This window comes from Notolabrus celidotus, chromosome 12, assembly GCF_009762535.1.
Source record: "Notolabrus celidotus isolate fNotCel1 chromosome 12, fNotCel1.pri, whole genome shotgun sequence".
In the NCBI taxonomy this organism is placed as follows: domain Eukaryota; kingdom Metazoa; phylum Chordata; class Actinopteri; order Labriformes; family Labridae; genus Notolabrus; species Notolabrus celidotus.
The window spans coordinates 24,674,441-24,692,843 of record NC_048283.1 but is presented as its reverse complement, the minus strand read 5'-3'; the positions used below and the strand labels follow the sequence as shown (position 1 = coordinate 24,692,843).

General features: G+C 41.7%; 1 protein-coding gene across 1 annotated transcript in view; it reads right to left on the bottom strand.

Moving 5' to 3' along the window:
- Positions 1–1,651: 1,651 nt before the first annotated feature.
- znrf2b (zinc and ring finger 2b) overlaps positions 1,652–18,403 on the bottom strand; it is a 39,758-nt gene continuing 23,006 nt past the window's right edge. Inside the window, exons 2-5 of the mRNA XM_034696906.1 lie at positions 14,694–14,789; positions 4,500–4,605; positions 3,576–3,647; positions 1,652–2,898 (exon numbers count right to left, since the gene is read on the bottom strand). Of these exons, the coding sequence (XP_034552797.1) occupies positions 3,590–3,647; positions 4,500–4,605; positions 14,694–14,789 (260 nt within the window). The 3' untranslated portion in view covers positions 1,652–2,898; positions 3,576–3,589. The remainder of the gene's footprint in view (positions 2,899–3,575; positions 3,648–4,499; positions 4,606–14,693; positions 14,790–18,403) is intronic.

Here is an 18,403-nt window from a genome sequence, read left to right as displayed (position 1 = left end):
ACCACACTCTCAGTTCAATCCTAAGACAGCTGTGTTCTTCTGACTTATATCAGGGTGTAGGGGATTTCTCATTGCATGTGCACATATGGTAACCCGTGACTGGATGTCATCATAGTTTCAAAATGAAGCTTGACACACCTTCAGCCAGAGACTGTGAGAGAAGTTGTTGTGTCCTCTTGGTGTTTAAATGTGAAACCAGATTAAAAGTGAAAGTGTTTGTTCATTCAGCAGCTGTATCATTTTGCCAGTTTATAAAAGACGTAGCTGAGGTAGCACTCGATGCAAAAACTGTCCTATAACACTGTATATATTTATAAGAGCTATAGCTGTGGTGCTAATATCACTTAGTGTCCTGTTGTAGTGAGGTTCTTTAAGGAGCCAGCTGTGACTGTGTCCTCTGCAGGTGTTGCTCTTCCTCTCATTGAAGGTGATGAAGTGGATAGTGTGTTCTCTTGCTGGTTTAAGTGCGGGTGAATGAGGTACTTTTCAGGAACACTTCACATTAACAGATTTTTTTTGGGTGAATTAATGCTTAATTCATTTTGAAGTAATGCATGACTCATGATTAATTTATGTATGACTTTAACATACATGCATGCATACATACACAACCTATTTTCATTAGTACCTCAGACCTACATGTGAGTAAGCTCTTTACTGGTCAAACTTTCATTTTCAGTCACTTGAGTTCATAGAGAGTCTCAATAAAAATCAGCTTCCAGTCACTCTGTCTGGTGTCTCCTTTGTCCACACTGTCACTTCTATATTATGTTTATGCAGCCTAGAAAAAAGTAGCATTCCAACCAGTTCCTTTGTTTTTGCCTCCGACAGGGAGCTGTGTGACTCCGTAGCTCCCCCTGTGGCTGGACGGAGTATGACAGGGTTCAGCTGCAGTGAGGTAGTCGTCATGATGCTCTCTCTTTTCTTCATCCTCCTGCTGTCTGCAAACAGACTCAACGTCAACCTCAGTTTATTAATCATGCTAATATTTCAGTCAGTCTGAACTCAGTAAAGAGAGGTGTACAGTACTTCTACAGTGTGTTGATAATACTCCTTTTATTCTGTGTGCATAGACACTAACAATCAAAAGTTTGGTAACACCTTCTCATTCAAGGATTTGTATTTATTTTAATTATTTGAAACACTTTAGATTAATACCAAAGACATCAAAACTATGAAACAACACATATGGAATTATTTAATGAACAAAAAAGTGTTAAAGAAACCAGAATATGTTTTATATTTTAGATTCTGTAAAGTAGCCCCCTTTTTCCTTCATGACAGCTTTGCACACTCTTGGTATTCTCTCAGTCTGGCTCATGAAGTGGTCTCCTGGAATGGTTTCTAATCAACATGAGCCTTGTCAAGAGTTCATTTGTAGAATGACTTGCCTTCTTAATGTGTTTGAGACCATCAGTTGTGTTGTTCAGAGGTAGGGTTAGTACACAATGGATAGCCCTATTTGACTTCTGTTGTAATCCAGATTATGGCAAAAACAGATTATTTCATAGTTTTGATGTCTTCAGTATTAATCTACAATGTTGAAGATAATCAAAATAAATAAAAACCATTGAATGAGAAGGTGTGTCCAAACTTTTGACTGGTAGTGTAGATATCTGAGAATCAATGAAGCGACACAGTGAGGACACGATGAGCTGAAATCTTTTTACTCTTCTGCGATACAAAAGAAAAAGAAACAGCAAATGTGAATTTCAAAGACTATTTTCTCTCTTCTCAGAGCTGGAACCAGTTCCATCATCTCTTTAAGCGACTGCAGTATGATCAATGCTCTAATTAAAACACAGCCTAGTATCCAGATTACAGATCTGCCTCTGACAGACAGTAGAAAACAACGGAAGCTTCTGAAAGAGTTAAAGGAAACGACAAAAACAACGTCTCATTTCATCTGATGTTACTCCCAAACGTTACAAAATATACTTCATGTTGTGATTTACTTTTTGTTATTGCTTAACACCCATTACTGAACGACTGTTACAACATGTCACTGTTATCAGAGAAATGTTATGATATAAGATTTAAAAGAAAAACATCCTGTTACATTAAAAAAAAAAAGTTCCTGTTAGAGAAAACTCAGAGCGAAGGTGTGTTTGTGGAGCAGACCGCCACGCTCTGCTGGGATCCTCTGTCGGACCGGGAACAGGTTTTTGAATCTGAGGACCTCTACTTCATGTTAAAAAGCACTCGAGATGATATGTGTGTCTGTGTGTGTATGTGTGTGACAGTTTTCACAGTTGATTGGCACCGTTTTTGCAGCTTCAGTCATGCAAACGTCCGAGCTGCGTGTGTCTCTGGCTTGTTTCTCCTGCTCTGGTAGGATGGCAGTAGTGGTTTGATGGTCCTGCAGGTCGGCTTAGTGGCTCTGCTGACAGTCTGGACTTTGTGTGTCCCACCCTGATGTGGACGGGCATCACAACAACAACAACAACAACAACAATGATAACAACGACTACACAAAAACAACAAGGCACTGGTAGACACTGATGCTGAAGGAGGAGGCGGGGGCAGAGTAAGAAAAGGGGAGGGGTCATCTATCCGTCGCCTCCTCTACCCCTCCGTCTGCCCCCAGCTCCGGGACCATGCCCACCTCCTCCAGTGTCCCGGTGTACAATCAGCTGATATCTGCTGTCCAGAGGCCCCGCCCATCACCACGTCCTGTGTGGCTCTGTGAGGTGGAGATCAGCCCGTTCAGTCCGAGGCTGATCATCGATGTGCAACTCAAATAAAAACACAAAAGTCTGTTTCCCTGAAGATTGCTTAAATGAGATTTGGCACACTGTGGTTCTACATTATTGGGTTAAACTGATCACAGTGGTCACAGTGTCCAGCAGTCTCTTGGATCCACACGTCAGGTTGTAGATCACCCTCGTTCCAGAGAACCTGCAGAGAAACAAACACACAGGGTTTTAAGATTCAAATGTCAGAATTCTTTCTAGGTTTTGCAAAATGTGGCGACCCCTGCGAGCTCGTTCAGGCAGGAAACTGGGATCCTGTTTTTCCCTCGCTCTCCTCTCTCTGGCTGTCTCTTACTTTAACTCTTCCTGTCCCATTAAAGTTACTAACCATAGACCCTTTCTGGAGTCCCTGAGCTCCCTTTTCTCGTAGGTTCCTCTGGATCTCTGCTGCTGTGGACATGCCAGACTCCAGCTGCTACAACTACTACTATTCGTCTCTCCACTATCATCTCTCTGTCTTCATCTCCCTCTATCCCTCTCTCCAACTTGGTCTCAGCAGATGTGTGTCTAACATGAGTCTGGTCTTGCTGGAGGTTTCTGCCTGTTAAAGGAAGTTTGTCCTTGCCACTGTAACTTGCTAAATGTTGCAAAGTGCTCGTGCTCATGGTGGATTAAGATGAGATCAGACTGAGTCCTGTCTGTAAGATGGGACCGGATCTTATCCTGTCTTGATGTTGGGTCTTTGTTAATAATATAACATAGAGTATGGTCTAGACCTGATCTGTTTGGAAAGAGTCTGAGGATAAAATTTTTGGGGGATTTGGTGCTGTATAAATAAAGATTGATTGATTGATTATTTATAGGAACCAGTAACCGAATTACCTGTGCAAAAAGCTTTAATCTGAAGGATGCTCTGGGCAGGATCTGTTCACTTCAAACCACTCATCGATACATCTGAAAGACACAAACAACAAAAAGCAGAGGAGGACTTAAGAAACAGCAGGATGTGAAACATAGTAACACATACAATCCTGCTTGTTTTAGTGACTCTGGTGACACCTAGTGGTGAAGGAGCATACTTTTATTTCATTTCATTTTGCAGTTAAACGGGTAATTTCCAAACAAGCACTCTGAATCCGTTCCCTGTTTTAAGAAACCTGCTGCACCAGTCTGAGGTTTGATTCAGACAGAAAAAGAAACATGGAAGCGGCTGATCTTCTTCCACACAGGAAACCAAACTTCACCGTGTCAGAGTTCATAACATCAACTGGAGTTCTGGTTATTTTTATGCCCTCTGCAGGAAGGATTCCCTTCACCGATGCTACCTGAGGTCGAGCTGTGCTCTGTTAGCTTTGCTCTGCTCAGCTGACAACAACTACTAGCTGTATGTTTCTATTGAAGCATAGAGACAAGCTGTTCTGCAGAACCTTGCACAAAGGTACAAACTTAAATAAACACATCATGTTGAGACTAAAAGTGGAATAAACTGTTGAGCAGGATGCATCAAATTTTCAAAACTAGGCATGCTAACAGAGTCTGGTCCTGATGCACTTCCAAGAGGATACGAGGGCTTCAGTAAGCTGAACTTTCACCGTCTGTGTCACATGAGTGTCTCCTGTGAAGGCTGAGGAATCCAGCACGCTCAATGCTGCACATTTCTTTCTGTTTTGGTTTTTTAATTAACTCTTTTTAACATATTTATAACCTCTGAACCACAGCTGAACTATGACTGAAGCTCTGCTGAAGCTCCAGATAAACCTGAAACAAATTTTCACATGGTTTATAAAAAGTGACAGAGCTTTGTACCCTTTATGATAGATGCAGAGGCAGGGCAGGCGGGCGATGGTGTCCCCCTGCGCCAGATCCTCCAGGCAGATTGCACATTCTCCAGCATCCTTGGTCAGGACGTCCTCTGTAACACAAACACAAACACGAACAAGGCATCAGTAAAGACTGTAGGACGTTGTATCTCTGCAAAATAAAGTCAATCTCAATCAAAAATATCTGACTTTAGATCAATAACCCCGATACCATACATGCTGAAAAGGTTTAAGGTCCATTGAAAGTATCCAGTGTGAGGAAATTTGTTGAAGTAAAACAGAATTGCAGAATATTTTGAAACTTCTGAGTAAAGTTTAGCTGAATAAATGATTATGAAGTTCACGAGGATGTCTTGATATCAGATTTATTATGAAGAACAGGGTAGTGGAGTTTATCACAGACTCTGGAGGACTAACTGTGTTCATAAGTGTGAGCAGAAAGACAGCTAGTTCATTCGATGTTTGTCTGTTGACGCTGGGAAAAGAAAAGAGATGAAAACAGCAGAGAAAAGTTGGGAGGGGTCAAAGTCACTAAAACTGCGAGCTCATCTACAAACTGAAGATGACATAGGAAGTACACACTTGGATGAAAGCGGTACGAGGTCACAGTAATGTTGGAGGACTCATACAAAGAACAAAATATAGAAACGTTGAGTTGCTTCTGATCACTGTGTTACAAAATAAGCAACCATGCAACGAAAAAAAGAAACAACGTCCTCGTTATAGAGTTAAAAACTGCAGATTTCTAAATGTGCATGAAGCTGCAGGTGACTTTGTTCCTTTACTTGCAGCTTCAGTCACAGAATTAAATGAATGATAATTACCGACATGGGTGAGTTTATGTCGGTTTGAGGTTCTGAATGTTGATTTCCTTCACTAAATCCACTCCACTATAACAACCCACTGACTGGACAACATCAATTCACTGAACTCTAAAGAAATCTGAATATTAACGCCAGAATTTTTAATTAAAGCTGAAAGAAAACTACATTTAAGTTACTCGGTCTGACCTGGAGTTACCTCGGTCTCTTCAGCTCATGTCTCGTTTGTTCGGTTGAAGCTTTTCTAAAACATCTTCCCTCTGGTGGTGTCTGTGTGAAGCTTTTCAGAGCAGTCTTCATGTACGTGATATAAATACACTTAGTCTGGGTTGAACGGCCACAAGGAAATCTTTACCTTAGCCAACCTCTGCCACAGACAGTCTGTGAGTTCAGTGTGTGTGTGAGTGTGTGTGTGTGTGGTTTTCATCTTTCCCTGCTATGCATAGTAATGGTCAGACTCTAAAGTGGAAATCAGCGTGCAAACCATTAAACCCATCACCTGCAGCAAAACACACAGAGTCATTAGAGCTGGCCTTACGTAACAGTGGATTAACCCACATAGGCCTGGAAAAGCCAGTTATTATGGGCTGCAGCACATGACATCCAGCTCAGTGAGGGGAAAACATCTTTAGTGTACTGACAGCTCAGCCGCTCATTCATACAGTCCAAGAGATACAGAGAGAGAGAGGAGAGTAACTCGGATTTAGGCTGCAGATGTTTGCTTTCATGAAGATATTAGTCGTGGATGCCAACGTTGCAACATGCATGCATCAATGGTTAAACTTGTGCACCAAAACTGGCCGTCACATGACTTTAGCTGGAGAAAGTTAAGCTTTATTTACTCACTTACTGCTCCAACCAAAGCAAAGCAAATCACAACCCTGTTTTCCTCACGCAAGTTGTGCTGAGGGATCAATCGAGGTTATTCATGCTGGTTCAACACAAACTGAGTGTCCGGGTTCATGACATCACCAGAAGCTAAACACAGCTCATTTCTTATCACCCCTTTACTATCTTTACTGCTGTTTCGAACTTCTTGACCCTGACCCTAAGATGCCAGCCTTCAGTTTTCTGTTAAAGGCCTCACATGATGGTATCTTTAGCGGTGTCGTCTTCTAAGCAAGGTTTTGAATTCAAGTACAAAAAAAGTATATCAAATTCAGCCTCTGAGGAGTGAACCTCATTACGTATGCAGTGATCTCAGTGGGCGGGGATGCTTTGATAATGAGGCGCTGCTCTGATTGGCTGCTTGAATGTCGTCCTGTCGACAGGGGGAAGGGTGAAGAGGCGGAAAAATACCAACCCAAACATGGCGAGTGCTCCAGAAGAACTTGCCAGTAGATTCCAAATATTATCAAGAATGTGACCCCAAACAGGAGGAAGCAACTCAAGTGTTGCAGCCACGCTTACAAGAGCATAACTCTGGGTGACTTTTGTGTGTCATTTGTTCAAAATAAAATGCAACCACTGTTTAATTTGTTCCTCAAGTGCTGGGACATAACTAAGATGTTTGTTTCAGTTTTTGCAGCCAACATCAGAGCATGTGGCGTGACTGGCTCTGACCTTTGACATCTTGACACTGAAGCAAAACCAAAATAGCGTAGGAGGAAGTGGAATTGCTCGAAGAGTGGGAGTGGTTTTGCATGCATGCATATATATGCAAATCACTCCTGTTGTTGCATCACCAAAGGAGCTGATGCAAATCTCCTTGAAGAAGCTAGTTTACCCAAAAGGTGGGCTGCAGAAATAATGCAGATGCCTTTAAGCTTCCACATTCTCAGGGACCTTTAAGCTGTCGAAAACCTGTCTGTCTGTCTGTCTGTCTGTCTGTCTGTCTGTCTGTCTGTCTGTGTCTGATAAGTAACAGTATCTAGCAAGTTGAATGTCAGCTACAATCCTGCAGCAGTAGGTAGTCAAAATAAGCAGTTGTTGCTGTGATTTCAGTGCAAGAAGGGGTCAAAGTGATGCACAAATAATAATATTATGATGCTAATTTTTAAAACCCTAAATTAAATGCCTCGTCAGGTCTGTCTGCAAGATTAAACTTAATATAACTTGTATAGTTTTTCTTCTTTGAATGAAGTTATGATTTGTGTCAACGCTGAAAGGCTTTCCCAACACAGCGCCACCCCAGACAGACTTATGTGTTTTCTGTTTTTGCTTCCATTTTGGTCTTAATACACGTTTATTTTTCACGTTGTGGGGAGAGGGATGTCTCTGTCGACTGCTGCTCTGGACAAGCAGATGAAAATGGATGGTTGGATGGTTTTACAGTCCTCTGCTGGTTTTGGCTTCTGCTGAATTTGCTTTGTTTTATGATCACATGGTCTCCTCCCACAGACTGTGTTCAGATAAAAAATCCAGGTTGTACTTCCTGTTTGAGAACATTTATAAAAGTCAACAGCTCCTCTCTCTCTGACCGTTGACCTCCTGTAACGGCTGCAGCTGAATCGTGCAGGAGGAAGTGCATCAAAGTGCGGCTCTTTACTGCAGCAGGTTGACCTCTGAGCCCAAGTTTCTTATCACGTCTCGTCTCGTTGAACGGAGAATGAACAACTTGGCTCTGACAGTGTCATCAGTCTGTTTCAGTGCTGGTTGTAAATCAGAAACGAGGTCATGAAAAATCTCAGGCTCTATGATGCAGCTCGAGGACGGCACACATGCAGGGCAAGCTGTGATGTCATGCACACATGACAGCTGCTGTGTGTGCGTCCGTGTCATGAACCAGTGGGGGATATATTTAGAGGCCAGAGGTTTATGTGTGTGTTAGTGTGTGTACTGTATGTGTGTCAAAAGAGACCGTATTAAACAAGGTCCTGGATATTTTACCTCCATCATGCTGCTGCTCTGACCTTCAGATGCTTCATTCTAATTTCCTGCCTTTATTATTTTAGTCAGTATTTTAGTCTCCACCTGTAAAAGGTCAGATAGATATCACATAAACACATTTTTTAAACATATTCCATCAGATTTCACAATAATAAATGTTATATTTCTCTTCTAACCACTCAGAGCGTCTTTACATAACACACCACATTCACCACATTCACACACTGAGGCAGATGCTGCTATGTAAAGCACACATCAGTTCTAACTAATCCCATTCACACACCACAGCTGGCGCAGCTCCGGGGTAGTTTGGGGTTAAAAGTCTTGCCGAAGGAACCTTCTGCATGTGGACAGATGGACCTGAGAACCCCAAACCTTCTGATTGAGAGACAATCATCAAAACGGCGAGCTCTTTGTGTGTTTAAAAGTAAACTTAAACTTCTAAATTGCAGTATTTATTGCTAGGCCTGGCCTGGACTGCATTATTTTTCTAACAACATTTATTTATTTACTTATTATTTTATTTATTTAATGCATTTATTTAAAAAAAAATTTTTTAGCCTTACTTACCTTTACCCTTACCTAAATACATCTTTTATTTTACTGTGTTTATTTTATTTTATTTTTAAGTATTTTCTATGAGCACCATCTCAACTTATTATTATTTATAAATCACCTTTCATACATTCAAGCATGCAGCCCAAAGTGCTTCACAGAAGAACAGAGAGACAGAAAGACAAACACATAACATTTTAAAAGGCTAAAACAAGACAGAGAAAAGTGATATGAAGTATTTAAAAATAAAAGAAATACTTACATTAAAATCAATAAAATGAAATCAGATCAAAAAAGAAAATAAATAAAATAACATCAGAAACATATCAGGAAAAAAATGTTAATAATAAGAGAATAAAGTAAAAAACAATAATGATGCTAAAACAATGGTAATAATTATAATTAATAACTAGATAATAATGCAAACCAAGCCCAAAGCCAAGTCTTAGCCATTAGTCTTTTATTATTTTATTAATTTGTGATGGTTTCTGTCTGTGTTCTTTCTAAAAGTACATTGTACATAAGCACTTTTGGCTGCATGCTGCATGTATGAAAGTAGCTATATAAATAGAAGTTCTTTTTAAAATGACTTCTTTTCAACACCGTTGCCTTCATAATAATAATAATAATAATAATAATAATAATAATAATTATTAGGACTTACATAGCGCTTTTCTAAGAGCTCAAAGTCGCCTTACACGAAGTGCGAAAAATGATGCAAAATGTATTCTATGATATTTTGTTAATCTTCATTGGTGGCTGGGAGAAATCACAGGCTAGCAAGCAATATCAACAAATAAATAAATAAATAAAATGTCTATAATTTGATTATAATAAACTCTAGCTTTATCAGCTGCAGCAGATACAAATGGACACACTAATATATCAAAAACAACTATTTAAATAACTTTTTATTTGGTTCTCAAAAGTACAGTTTGATGCTTCAGTAATTCATTTCTGCACTCTTCTGGTATTAATAGTTTTGATGGATAAAGATTTTAGATCTGTCCGTTTGTGGTATCAAACCAAGTTCCCCTTTTTCTCTTATTGTCATCTCAACACGCTCCAAACAACCTTACTCACATACTGTAATGTTTATAGAGATCAGATCATGCAGGGCAGGGAGGGATACGTCTGCAAACACTCAATTAGCTGCTGACATCCGTCTTCTACCTTGAGGAAAGGGGGCTCAGTGAGTGCTGGGATTCTGGCATTGATTGCTTTGGCTTTGGGAAACTTTCTGCAGTTTGGCACTTTGCTTCTTGCAGCTTTATTGGCGCTACTGCTTCCTGTTACTACTGCTGCTCCATGTTTCTGTCACAGCTCTGGCTACACTCAATCAGTAATGTTGTTTTCTGTGCAGGCTGTGTTTGTGCTCGAGTGAGTGCTCCTGTCTGTGTGTGGATCTTTGTCATCTATCAGGCAGGTGGAGAGCTGTGGTTGGCTGAAGGGATGGACCCGTCGGATTGGTCAGGTTGTCGTTGGTCTACATCCATCCATCCATCCATCCATTATCTTGACCGCTTATCCCGTTAGGGGTCACGGGGGGCTGGAGCCTATCCCAGCTGGCTTCGGGCAGAAGGCAGGGTACACCCTGGACAGGTCGCCAACCTATCACAGGGCTAACACAGAGAGACAGACAACCATTCATGCACACACTCACACCTACGGGCAATTTAGAGTGACCAATCAACCTGAGCATGTTTTTGGATTGTGGGAGGAAGCCGGAGAACCCGGAGAGAACCAACGCATGCACGGGGAGAACATGCAAACTCCACACAGAAAGGCACCCCCCCGGCCGGGGATTCGAACCAGAAACCTCCTAGCTGTGAGGCAACAGCGCTACCCACTGCACCACCGTGCAGCCCTGGTCTACATCCTTCAGTTAAAAAAGGAACCATGCTTTAGACGGTCAGACTGACAGCAGCTTTCGTTTCTACCCTCAGCCTCCAAACCTTTGTTAAAGCCTGTACACTAGTTGATTACAGACGTGACTTAACCTGCTTAATTCTGAACACATCCCTCTTCATTTCAAATCCATCAGAAAACCTCAAAAGTAACTCAAGCCTCAGAGGAAGAGCCGTGTCTTCAGCAGAGTTTCACGGACCGATCAGATCATGATCAGATCATGATCATCACATGACGGATAGGCGGTAAATCACAGAGGAAGCAGAGCCTGATAAACAGGAAGCAGCTGACTAAAAAAGGAACAAAAACTGTCCTCAAAATATCCAGCTGAAGAAAACATACAGGAAAGTCTCCATGCACTCTCAACAACTAGAGCATGTTTGTAAGAAATCAAACAGACGTGAAATGAAGGACTTCAGGGTGCAGCTGTCGATCGCACTGTTCGTTTTCCTGGACGGTTTCCAGTCATGAAAATACTACCACTGCTGTCACTTATCTTCAGACACTGAGGGGGAAAGTAGGTCATCAACACTGAGAGGAAAACCCAGAACAAGGTGATCTTAATAAATAATCTTAAAACAGGCTGAATCAGATTAAAGTGTCTGCAGAAGAACAAGAGATTAATATTGATACAGGTACTTAAATTTAGACCAGCTGAGCTGACACGTCTGACAGTAAGGAAACACCTAAAACAGTCAAACTGAGCACAATCTGTCCAACACAGCTTTACACGGTCAGACTGAGGCTGCAGCTCTCTTTTGAAACAGGTCATCACGTGCATCAGTAATGAAACCGAGGCTATTTTGGATGCAGGTGAAATTTGTGGCCTTGTGCTACGTGTGCAGCAAACACGACACACTCTTCTGCCCGCCTCCTACGTGTACATTTCATGTTTGTTTGTGTTTTTAACTTTCACTATGATAATGTTTTGGTGTTTCCTTACTCCTGAGTGAGACATGAGTTGACGTAGTGCAAAACACAAACGATGTGCTGAGGACCGGTTTTAAATCAGTCACGATCATATGGTCGCGAATCAGCGGCGCTCGTGCTTTTTTTTTGGAGGAGCTCTGAGGGAAGGGGTTAGACGAAGTCCTTAGCAAATGCACCATTCAAATTCATGCTAGTTTTCTGGGACTACCAATCCAAGCTTTAATATTAGTCATTAGAAATGGTGGGTTAGCTGTAACGGCCAAGTTCTACCAGGTCTGCTTCCGATCCGTCACAGCAACGGATCTGATAGATTTCTATTCTAGTCAATGTGTTAACTTCCGCTGGATCTGCTCCGTTGCGGTCCGGCTGCATCTCTGATCCAGCAGGTTGGAGCCCTCCAGATCAGATACACAAGACTTCTATTTTTGCCGGATGCCGGAGCACGACGCATCAATCTCAACAGAGCAGATGGAGCGGACAGGAAGTCAGGCACCAAAACAAAATGAAAACATCCGGTTAATTTTCAGAATAAAACACTCTGTGTTCTCACCAGATCGTATTTCACTTTACTACAACAACAAACCATCATGATGAGCAGAGCCAGACCTGGAGTCAACAGGTCAGAGGACCATAAAGACAACATGGATGAGGAGAAGATGAGGAGAATCCTTGATTCAGTGATTACTGAGGGGAAAACCTCGGTCACATGACTCCAGCTGTCCGGCGGCCCTGCTCTGTGCTGCGCTTTGAAAATGCAGCCGGTGAGTGTTGACGGATGAGAGAGCACGGAGCCGGATCGCAGTGGATTTGAGACGGACCCGACAGGGATCTGGTGAAAGTCCTGGGTAAGAGTTGGCAGAGATGTTACAAGCAAACAGAGGGATAGCGACGTAGCCGGTGTTATCGTTTAAGGAGTTACCCCGTGATCCGTATCCAAAACAGTGGATGTTATCAACATAAAAAGAAAAGAAGTTTAATATTGAAATGACTTCCATGTGCAGGAATCACCATCAGGCTCAGACTCATCATAAAAGCAACGACAGACCGAGGGGCCGTATAGTTTTATTACTTTTAATGACTGAGACTCAGCAGGGTGTAAAGTGTTCAATAAAACCTGATTATAACCCGCTGCCTCTGACTTCAACGTGAGGACTCTTTAAACGACCTTTACAGACCTGATTAAGGGCCCGCGTTCAGGCCTGGTGTCATGAGCAAAGGGCGAACACCGGGCTGCATGATGAAGACACTCCCTCTCAGACACATTGTTGTGGTGGCATTAAAGCCGTACGAGTGGAGCAGATCAAGGATGAATAAAAGAAGAAGAAGCTGCCTGCAGGCGACCACAGTGTGGGTCTACAGTTTTGGAAACATTACAGGAAGATTACACAAGATTTCACAGGGAAGCAGACTGCAAACAGAGGCTGGGGTTGCATAACAGAGAGCTGGGATTGTCTCGTCTTCACAAAGCGTTAGTCATTTTTTGAATGCGAAGAGATGTTTCTAAGATAATTATAAGAGTGTTTGAGGACAGAGGGTGGCAGCGTTAAAACACACAATTCTCTTTTTGGGACATTTCTTTTTAAGACTCACAGCTCTACTGTTCTCTTTCACAGCTCCATAAAACAGGCATTCAGAATCTTTTGTTATTTCACATTTGGGAATGTAATGTCCCTAGTGAAACAATTCAAGTCAATCGGATGAAAAATGAAGATCGATACCTTTTCCAAACAGCAGAGGGCGCTACCTGCCTCTGACTTCTCTTGTTTGACGATACTGACAGTTTAAGATTGCTTTCCACCACCGATAAAGGAGTCAACTCTATCTCTCTCCCTCTACTCTTTATAAACATGTCTCAATAAGTGTCTCCACCTCCTGTCCTGATTTTAAAATGTTTTAATTTATGTTTATTGTTTTAAAAATTAATTTAAAAGTAGTTTGTTCCATTAAAGTTATTTTAAATGAATTTTAAGTCTCCTAAAATATGTCTTGGTCTTTGTGATTTTATGGCCCGCTTGCTTTATTTTGCTGCCTGTTTAAAGCACTTTGTAACCTGTTTATTCTTTAAAAGTGCTCCATAAATAAATATATTATTACTATTTCACTATTACTGTTAAAAATTGTTAAAAAGGAAATCAAAATACTGGTTATAAAAGAAGAGACATATTGAATGTAATAAATGATCTGAAATATGCCTACTGTTACTTTAACTGTTGATTATTGTTAGGCAGAACTAATACAAGACAGTTTACAATGAAGACCCTGAATGAAATGAATTAATGATAAGGACATTTAATAAAAGGTGTATGTTTTTTTAATTCTTGATGTCATTGTAATGTGCTAGTTCCTTTAACCTGCGTTTCTAACGACCAGTAGGGGACGACTCAACTGGATACAAAGAGACAAACTATTTTATGGGGAAACAGAAAAGGGGAGCGTACTTGTGAAATGATTTCTCAACGCAGCTCACATCTTAGAAATGATGGTAATGTAGTGTACATGGACATACAGCAGTCTCAGTGACATCACCCACTGGTTTCTGAAGCTGAGTTTTGAAGCCCAAAGATGGGAGTCACCACATTGGAAATGCTGACGCAACCTAATTTTCAATTGACTTAGCACAAAGAAAAGAGGTGGAGCTAAAAGAGGTCTTTAGTCCCTTACAGACGGCTAAAACGTGAAGTCAGCCACACCCCTAATAATGCAAAACTCTTAATTATTATGTCATGTTAATAACAACCCCCTCTAATGGACACTCGAGGAACTGCAATTCTGCGTGGGCTTTATTTCTTTTAGACTGAAGGTGGCTGCTTAGTCACAACTCTCTGCCCCGGTGGCCTTCATTCCGCCTTGTTCTGCATCCGGTTGTACTGAAAGACTCTTTGGACATGGTATTTATTAGTTTTTATAATTTTATAACATTTTGTTTGAAGCTGGTTTTCCTCAAATTAAATAAATGTCAGAAAAATGATTACAGCTATCTGATGACAGTTACCCCTCATCATTTCTCCAGCTTCAACCTCTCATCTATGAACGGTCACAACTGCCAAACATGAAGGCTTCAAAATCAATGAATCAATAAGAGGTCACTGTTGCACTTTCTGTACGTAGTCTGTGATCAGTGAGAAGGTCAGTCTTACCGTTGTACGTCACTCTGGGTTTGGTTAAACACAACACCAGGTGAAGATCCATCTCCTCTGAGGACACAAACTTGGAGCACACAGGGCACTTGAAGCCTGAAAGACAGAGCAAAGAAAACATTCAGATAAATACTCGAGTGATGCACGTGTGTGGGCAGAATACGAGGAAAGCAGAAATAAACTCAACCTTAGGCTAACAGAAGAACTGTGCAGCTCACAGTGAGTTTTCCTCTTCTTCATTTTACTGTAATGTTATGATATTCAGTGCATTTGAACGACCCTGCTTTGAGTTCAACGCAAACTTGATGCAGTAACACGACTCAATCTGAGGAGATAATCCCAGAAAGCCTGACACACACACACACAACCGTTCACAGCTGCTGAAGTATGATGAGTCTGATTTCCATTTTTAAACTGTTAACCCTGAGATTTAATTATTTCACAGCCTATCATTAATTCATGACGAGCCGCTTTATTTATTTACATTCATACAAGCGCTTTTCTTCACCCCACACAAGATAATATCAGGCAAAATGTGTGAAATTTATTCACTTTAATGAACACCAGCCGGGCCTGCCCTAAATTACAGAGATAATGTCACACGCATCCACTCTGAGGAAGTTTAAAAGTTGCGAAATCTCCCTGCTTCACACAAAGAGTAATCACTCTCCTTGTTTGAGGAACAGACTGCAAAGAGATTTAGAGGCCGTTTACGGCGGCTGACGAGGATGATCAATCTGCAACAGGCCAGAGATCTTTATCACGATAGGCATGCTGCAGATTCAGAAGTGATGCAATATCATAAACACATGCAAATTACCTAAACTAATGCAGAGAGGCGATAAGAAGAGATACATCAGGATGCGCTCACAGGAAACGTGCTGCAAATGCTGCAAATTGAGACATGACATGGAGGGTGCTCCAGACCAGAGAGGATGAGGCAGCAAACTAATCATGACACAACAAATTACAGACAACATGTCGGAGTGTGAGTTAGGGTTGGGCTTCATGATACAAAAAACTCACATTCCTAATTCATGGCTCACAGACTTGGAGCATTTTCATGTCTCAGCTTTGCAGCGTTCGTCTTTTGCATGATTTCTGTTTGTAGGTTTTTGGATTAGCATCATTTATGTACTTGCAGCACATTGTCTTCCTTTTTTTATACGCACTGTTGGATTTGTGTTGGACTTTTGCATGTATTCATGTTTGTGCAACACTTGCAGCACGTCTCTCCTGATGAAGATTGTTCAGGCCGTCACAGATTGGTTGGCCTTCAACTGTACCCTTTGTCCTCTGGCATTTCTAAGTAACAGAGCCGGGGTTAGCCCCGAAGGACTGCATCAAAGCAGGCAGACAGGAAGTGAGCCGTGGGTTTATCAGTTCTTTTTTAGCTGACGTTGGCTGCTGCTCAAACTGCCAAACTGATGAGAGTTGAGTTTGCAGGTAGAAAAACCAAACCAGTAATCACACTCTAAAACAAATTCTAGAGCTGAGGAGAAGAAGGTGACACATTCAATTTACATATTAATGCATTGCTAATATTAAAAAATCATAATTGACCTTCAGAAATCCAAACTTTGTGTGACTATCCTGCTTTGATTTGAACATTAACTGGCTGTGCAGATATTACAGAGTTGCTGACAACTGGAGACCTGGATGCACTTTCCCTGATCTCGAAAACCTGTCAACTCTTGTCTCCTGACTTTACAAGCTTCGGGAAATGATGGCCAACTTTCAGGCATTCCTGTTTGTAGCTAGCAGTTAGCGATAAACTACTTCATGCAGACTTATTTTTGTTCAAAGTAGAGTCAAATCAGCAACTTTAGAAGCATCCAGGTGATCAGATCAAAAGTTAAATGATGTTCATCCCTCCAGATATTCCTGCACTACATCCCCTGAAAGAGTAACCACTCATGTCTTTCTGGTGAGTCTCAGTTTCACTGTGAATTTGAAGTTACAAAGAAGCAGATCTTATACTTCTAATAAATTTTTCTTAGGGTCGCCAAATAATGGCCTCATGATGCAGATATCTAAGGGATGAAACTGGAGCGTTGTCAGGTCTTCCCTCAGGAGGATGAGAAAAACCTTTTTAGTGTTCATCACTCGTCTTTGATGCAAAAGTAAGTCAGGGAATCTGAAAAGCTGACACAGCTTCAAGCAGATTTGTTGCTCAAGCTGAAATGTTTGATGTAGAGCAGATTGTTAGCTGCACTAGTGTGAATATCTCTGCATAGAGACAACCAGCTCTTGCTTTTTCGAGTCTGTAAATAGAGACACTTTTACTAATTAGACTTGCTTCAAGTTTGACCCAGCGGCAACCTCAACAAGCATTTTCCAAAGAGGCCACTATTACAAAATACACAGCTATAAAACTGTGACAGGATCTGATTCATGTTTTATATCTGTTGAACTTGGCTGAGTGTGAACTTGAAGCAAAGGCCTGCAGGAGGAGAAGCTTGACTGAGCACGTTCAGAGGGTCGCACTAGAGGAGTAAATCCAGGAGCAGGAAGCTTTCAGGAGTATTCAGATCTCAACAAAGAAGATAAAAAGCCATGGAATCCCATTTTTGGTTGAATCAGAGAGCATTGTGTTTGAAATACTGGAGGGAGCATGCTCATTGAAAAGGAAAGGCTCACACAGAGTCAGAGATATCGCTCTCTGGCTCAATCACTGATAAAAACAGACTTGACTCTGCATGAAAGGTCACCAATGATTATCCTTTTTGCTCCAGTTTCCACAGCAATGAAGCAGTCCCAGCCTCACCGCTGTTTCCACTGACATCACCGCGCCCTTTGTCACAGATTACCTCCATAACAGTCCTCATCCATCATCTGTGAGCGTGCTGCTCTGCAGCAGGGACGCAGAGTCACACCCCGCTGACAGACCACAGACAGAGGAGGGAGATGTGTGCGCTGTATCCTGCAAGAGGAACCTCTTACAATGCTGAAATCTGTCCACATGCCGTAACACTGATGGGATAAATAGATTAGTGCAGCCAGAAGCAGGCTGTCCACTGCTTGTCTGACCTACTTAAATAAACCACAACGTACACACACACACACATGCAGGATGACTTCTCTCAAGATCTCAAGCCATCTGCTGACAATTAGGAATGTGTACTCGAGGTGTGTTTGCATGAAAGACGGATGGGGACGACTCCCAGCTCGGCACAACTCGTGTCATTCTGAAAAATGTTGAAAGTCAAAGCTCAGCACTACCTGTGAGGTTGTGATGACTCATCCACTAAACAGTGTGTGATGCTCTCTCCAGGAAATTAAACTGTGTGTGTGTGTGTGTGTGTCCTCATGCACGTCTGTCTGAGGTCACTCCTGTCCTCGGTGAAGTTAAGACATCATCGCGTCTCTTCCTCCTGGATTCACTCCGTAGGCAGGAAATGTAAACAAGGAGTCAATGACAAAAGTGTTGTTTATAACCCTGCAGCGATGTATATCTCTCAGTTTCCACATGTTTCATCCTTCAGCAGTAAGCGGTGCCGCTGTGGAGGGACTGATATCTTCAGAAGGAACCAAAATAGATTCAAAACAACAAAGTAGCATGATCTGAAACATCTGCTACCTGCAGGCAGGAAGGCTGGGAACGACCAAACACGACCCTGAGAGACGGTGGGATTGCTTGGATGATGAGGCAACAGGAGTGTAACTTTAAAAGGGTTTCTTTCTCTAAATGCAAACCAAATATGTGATAT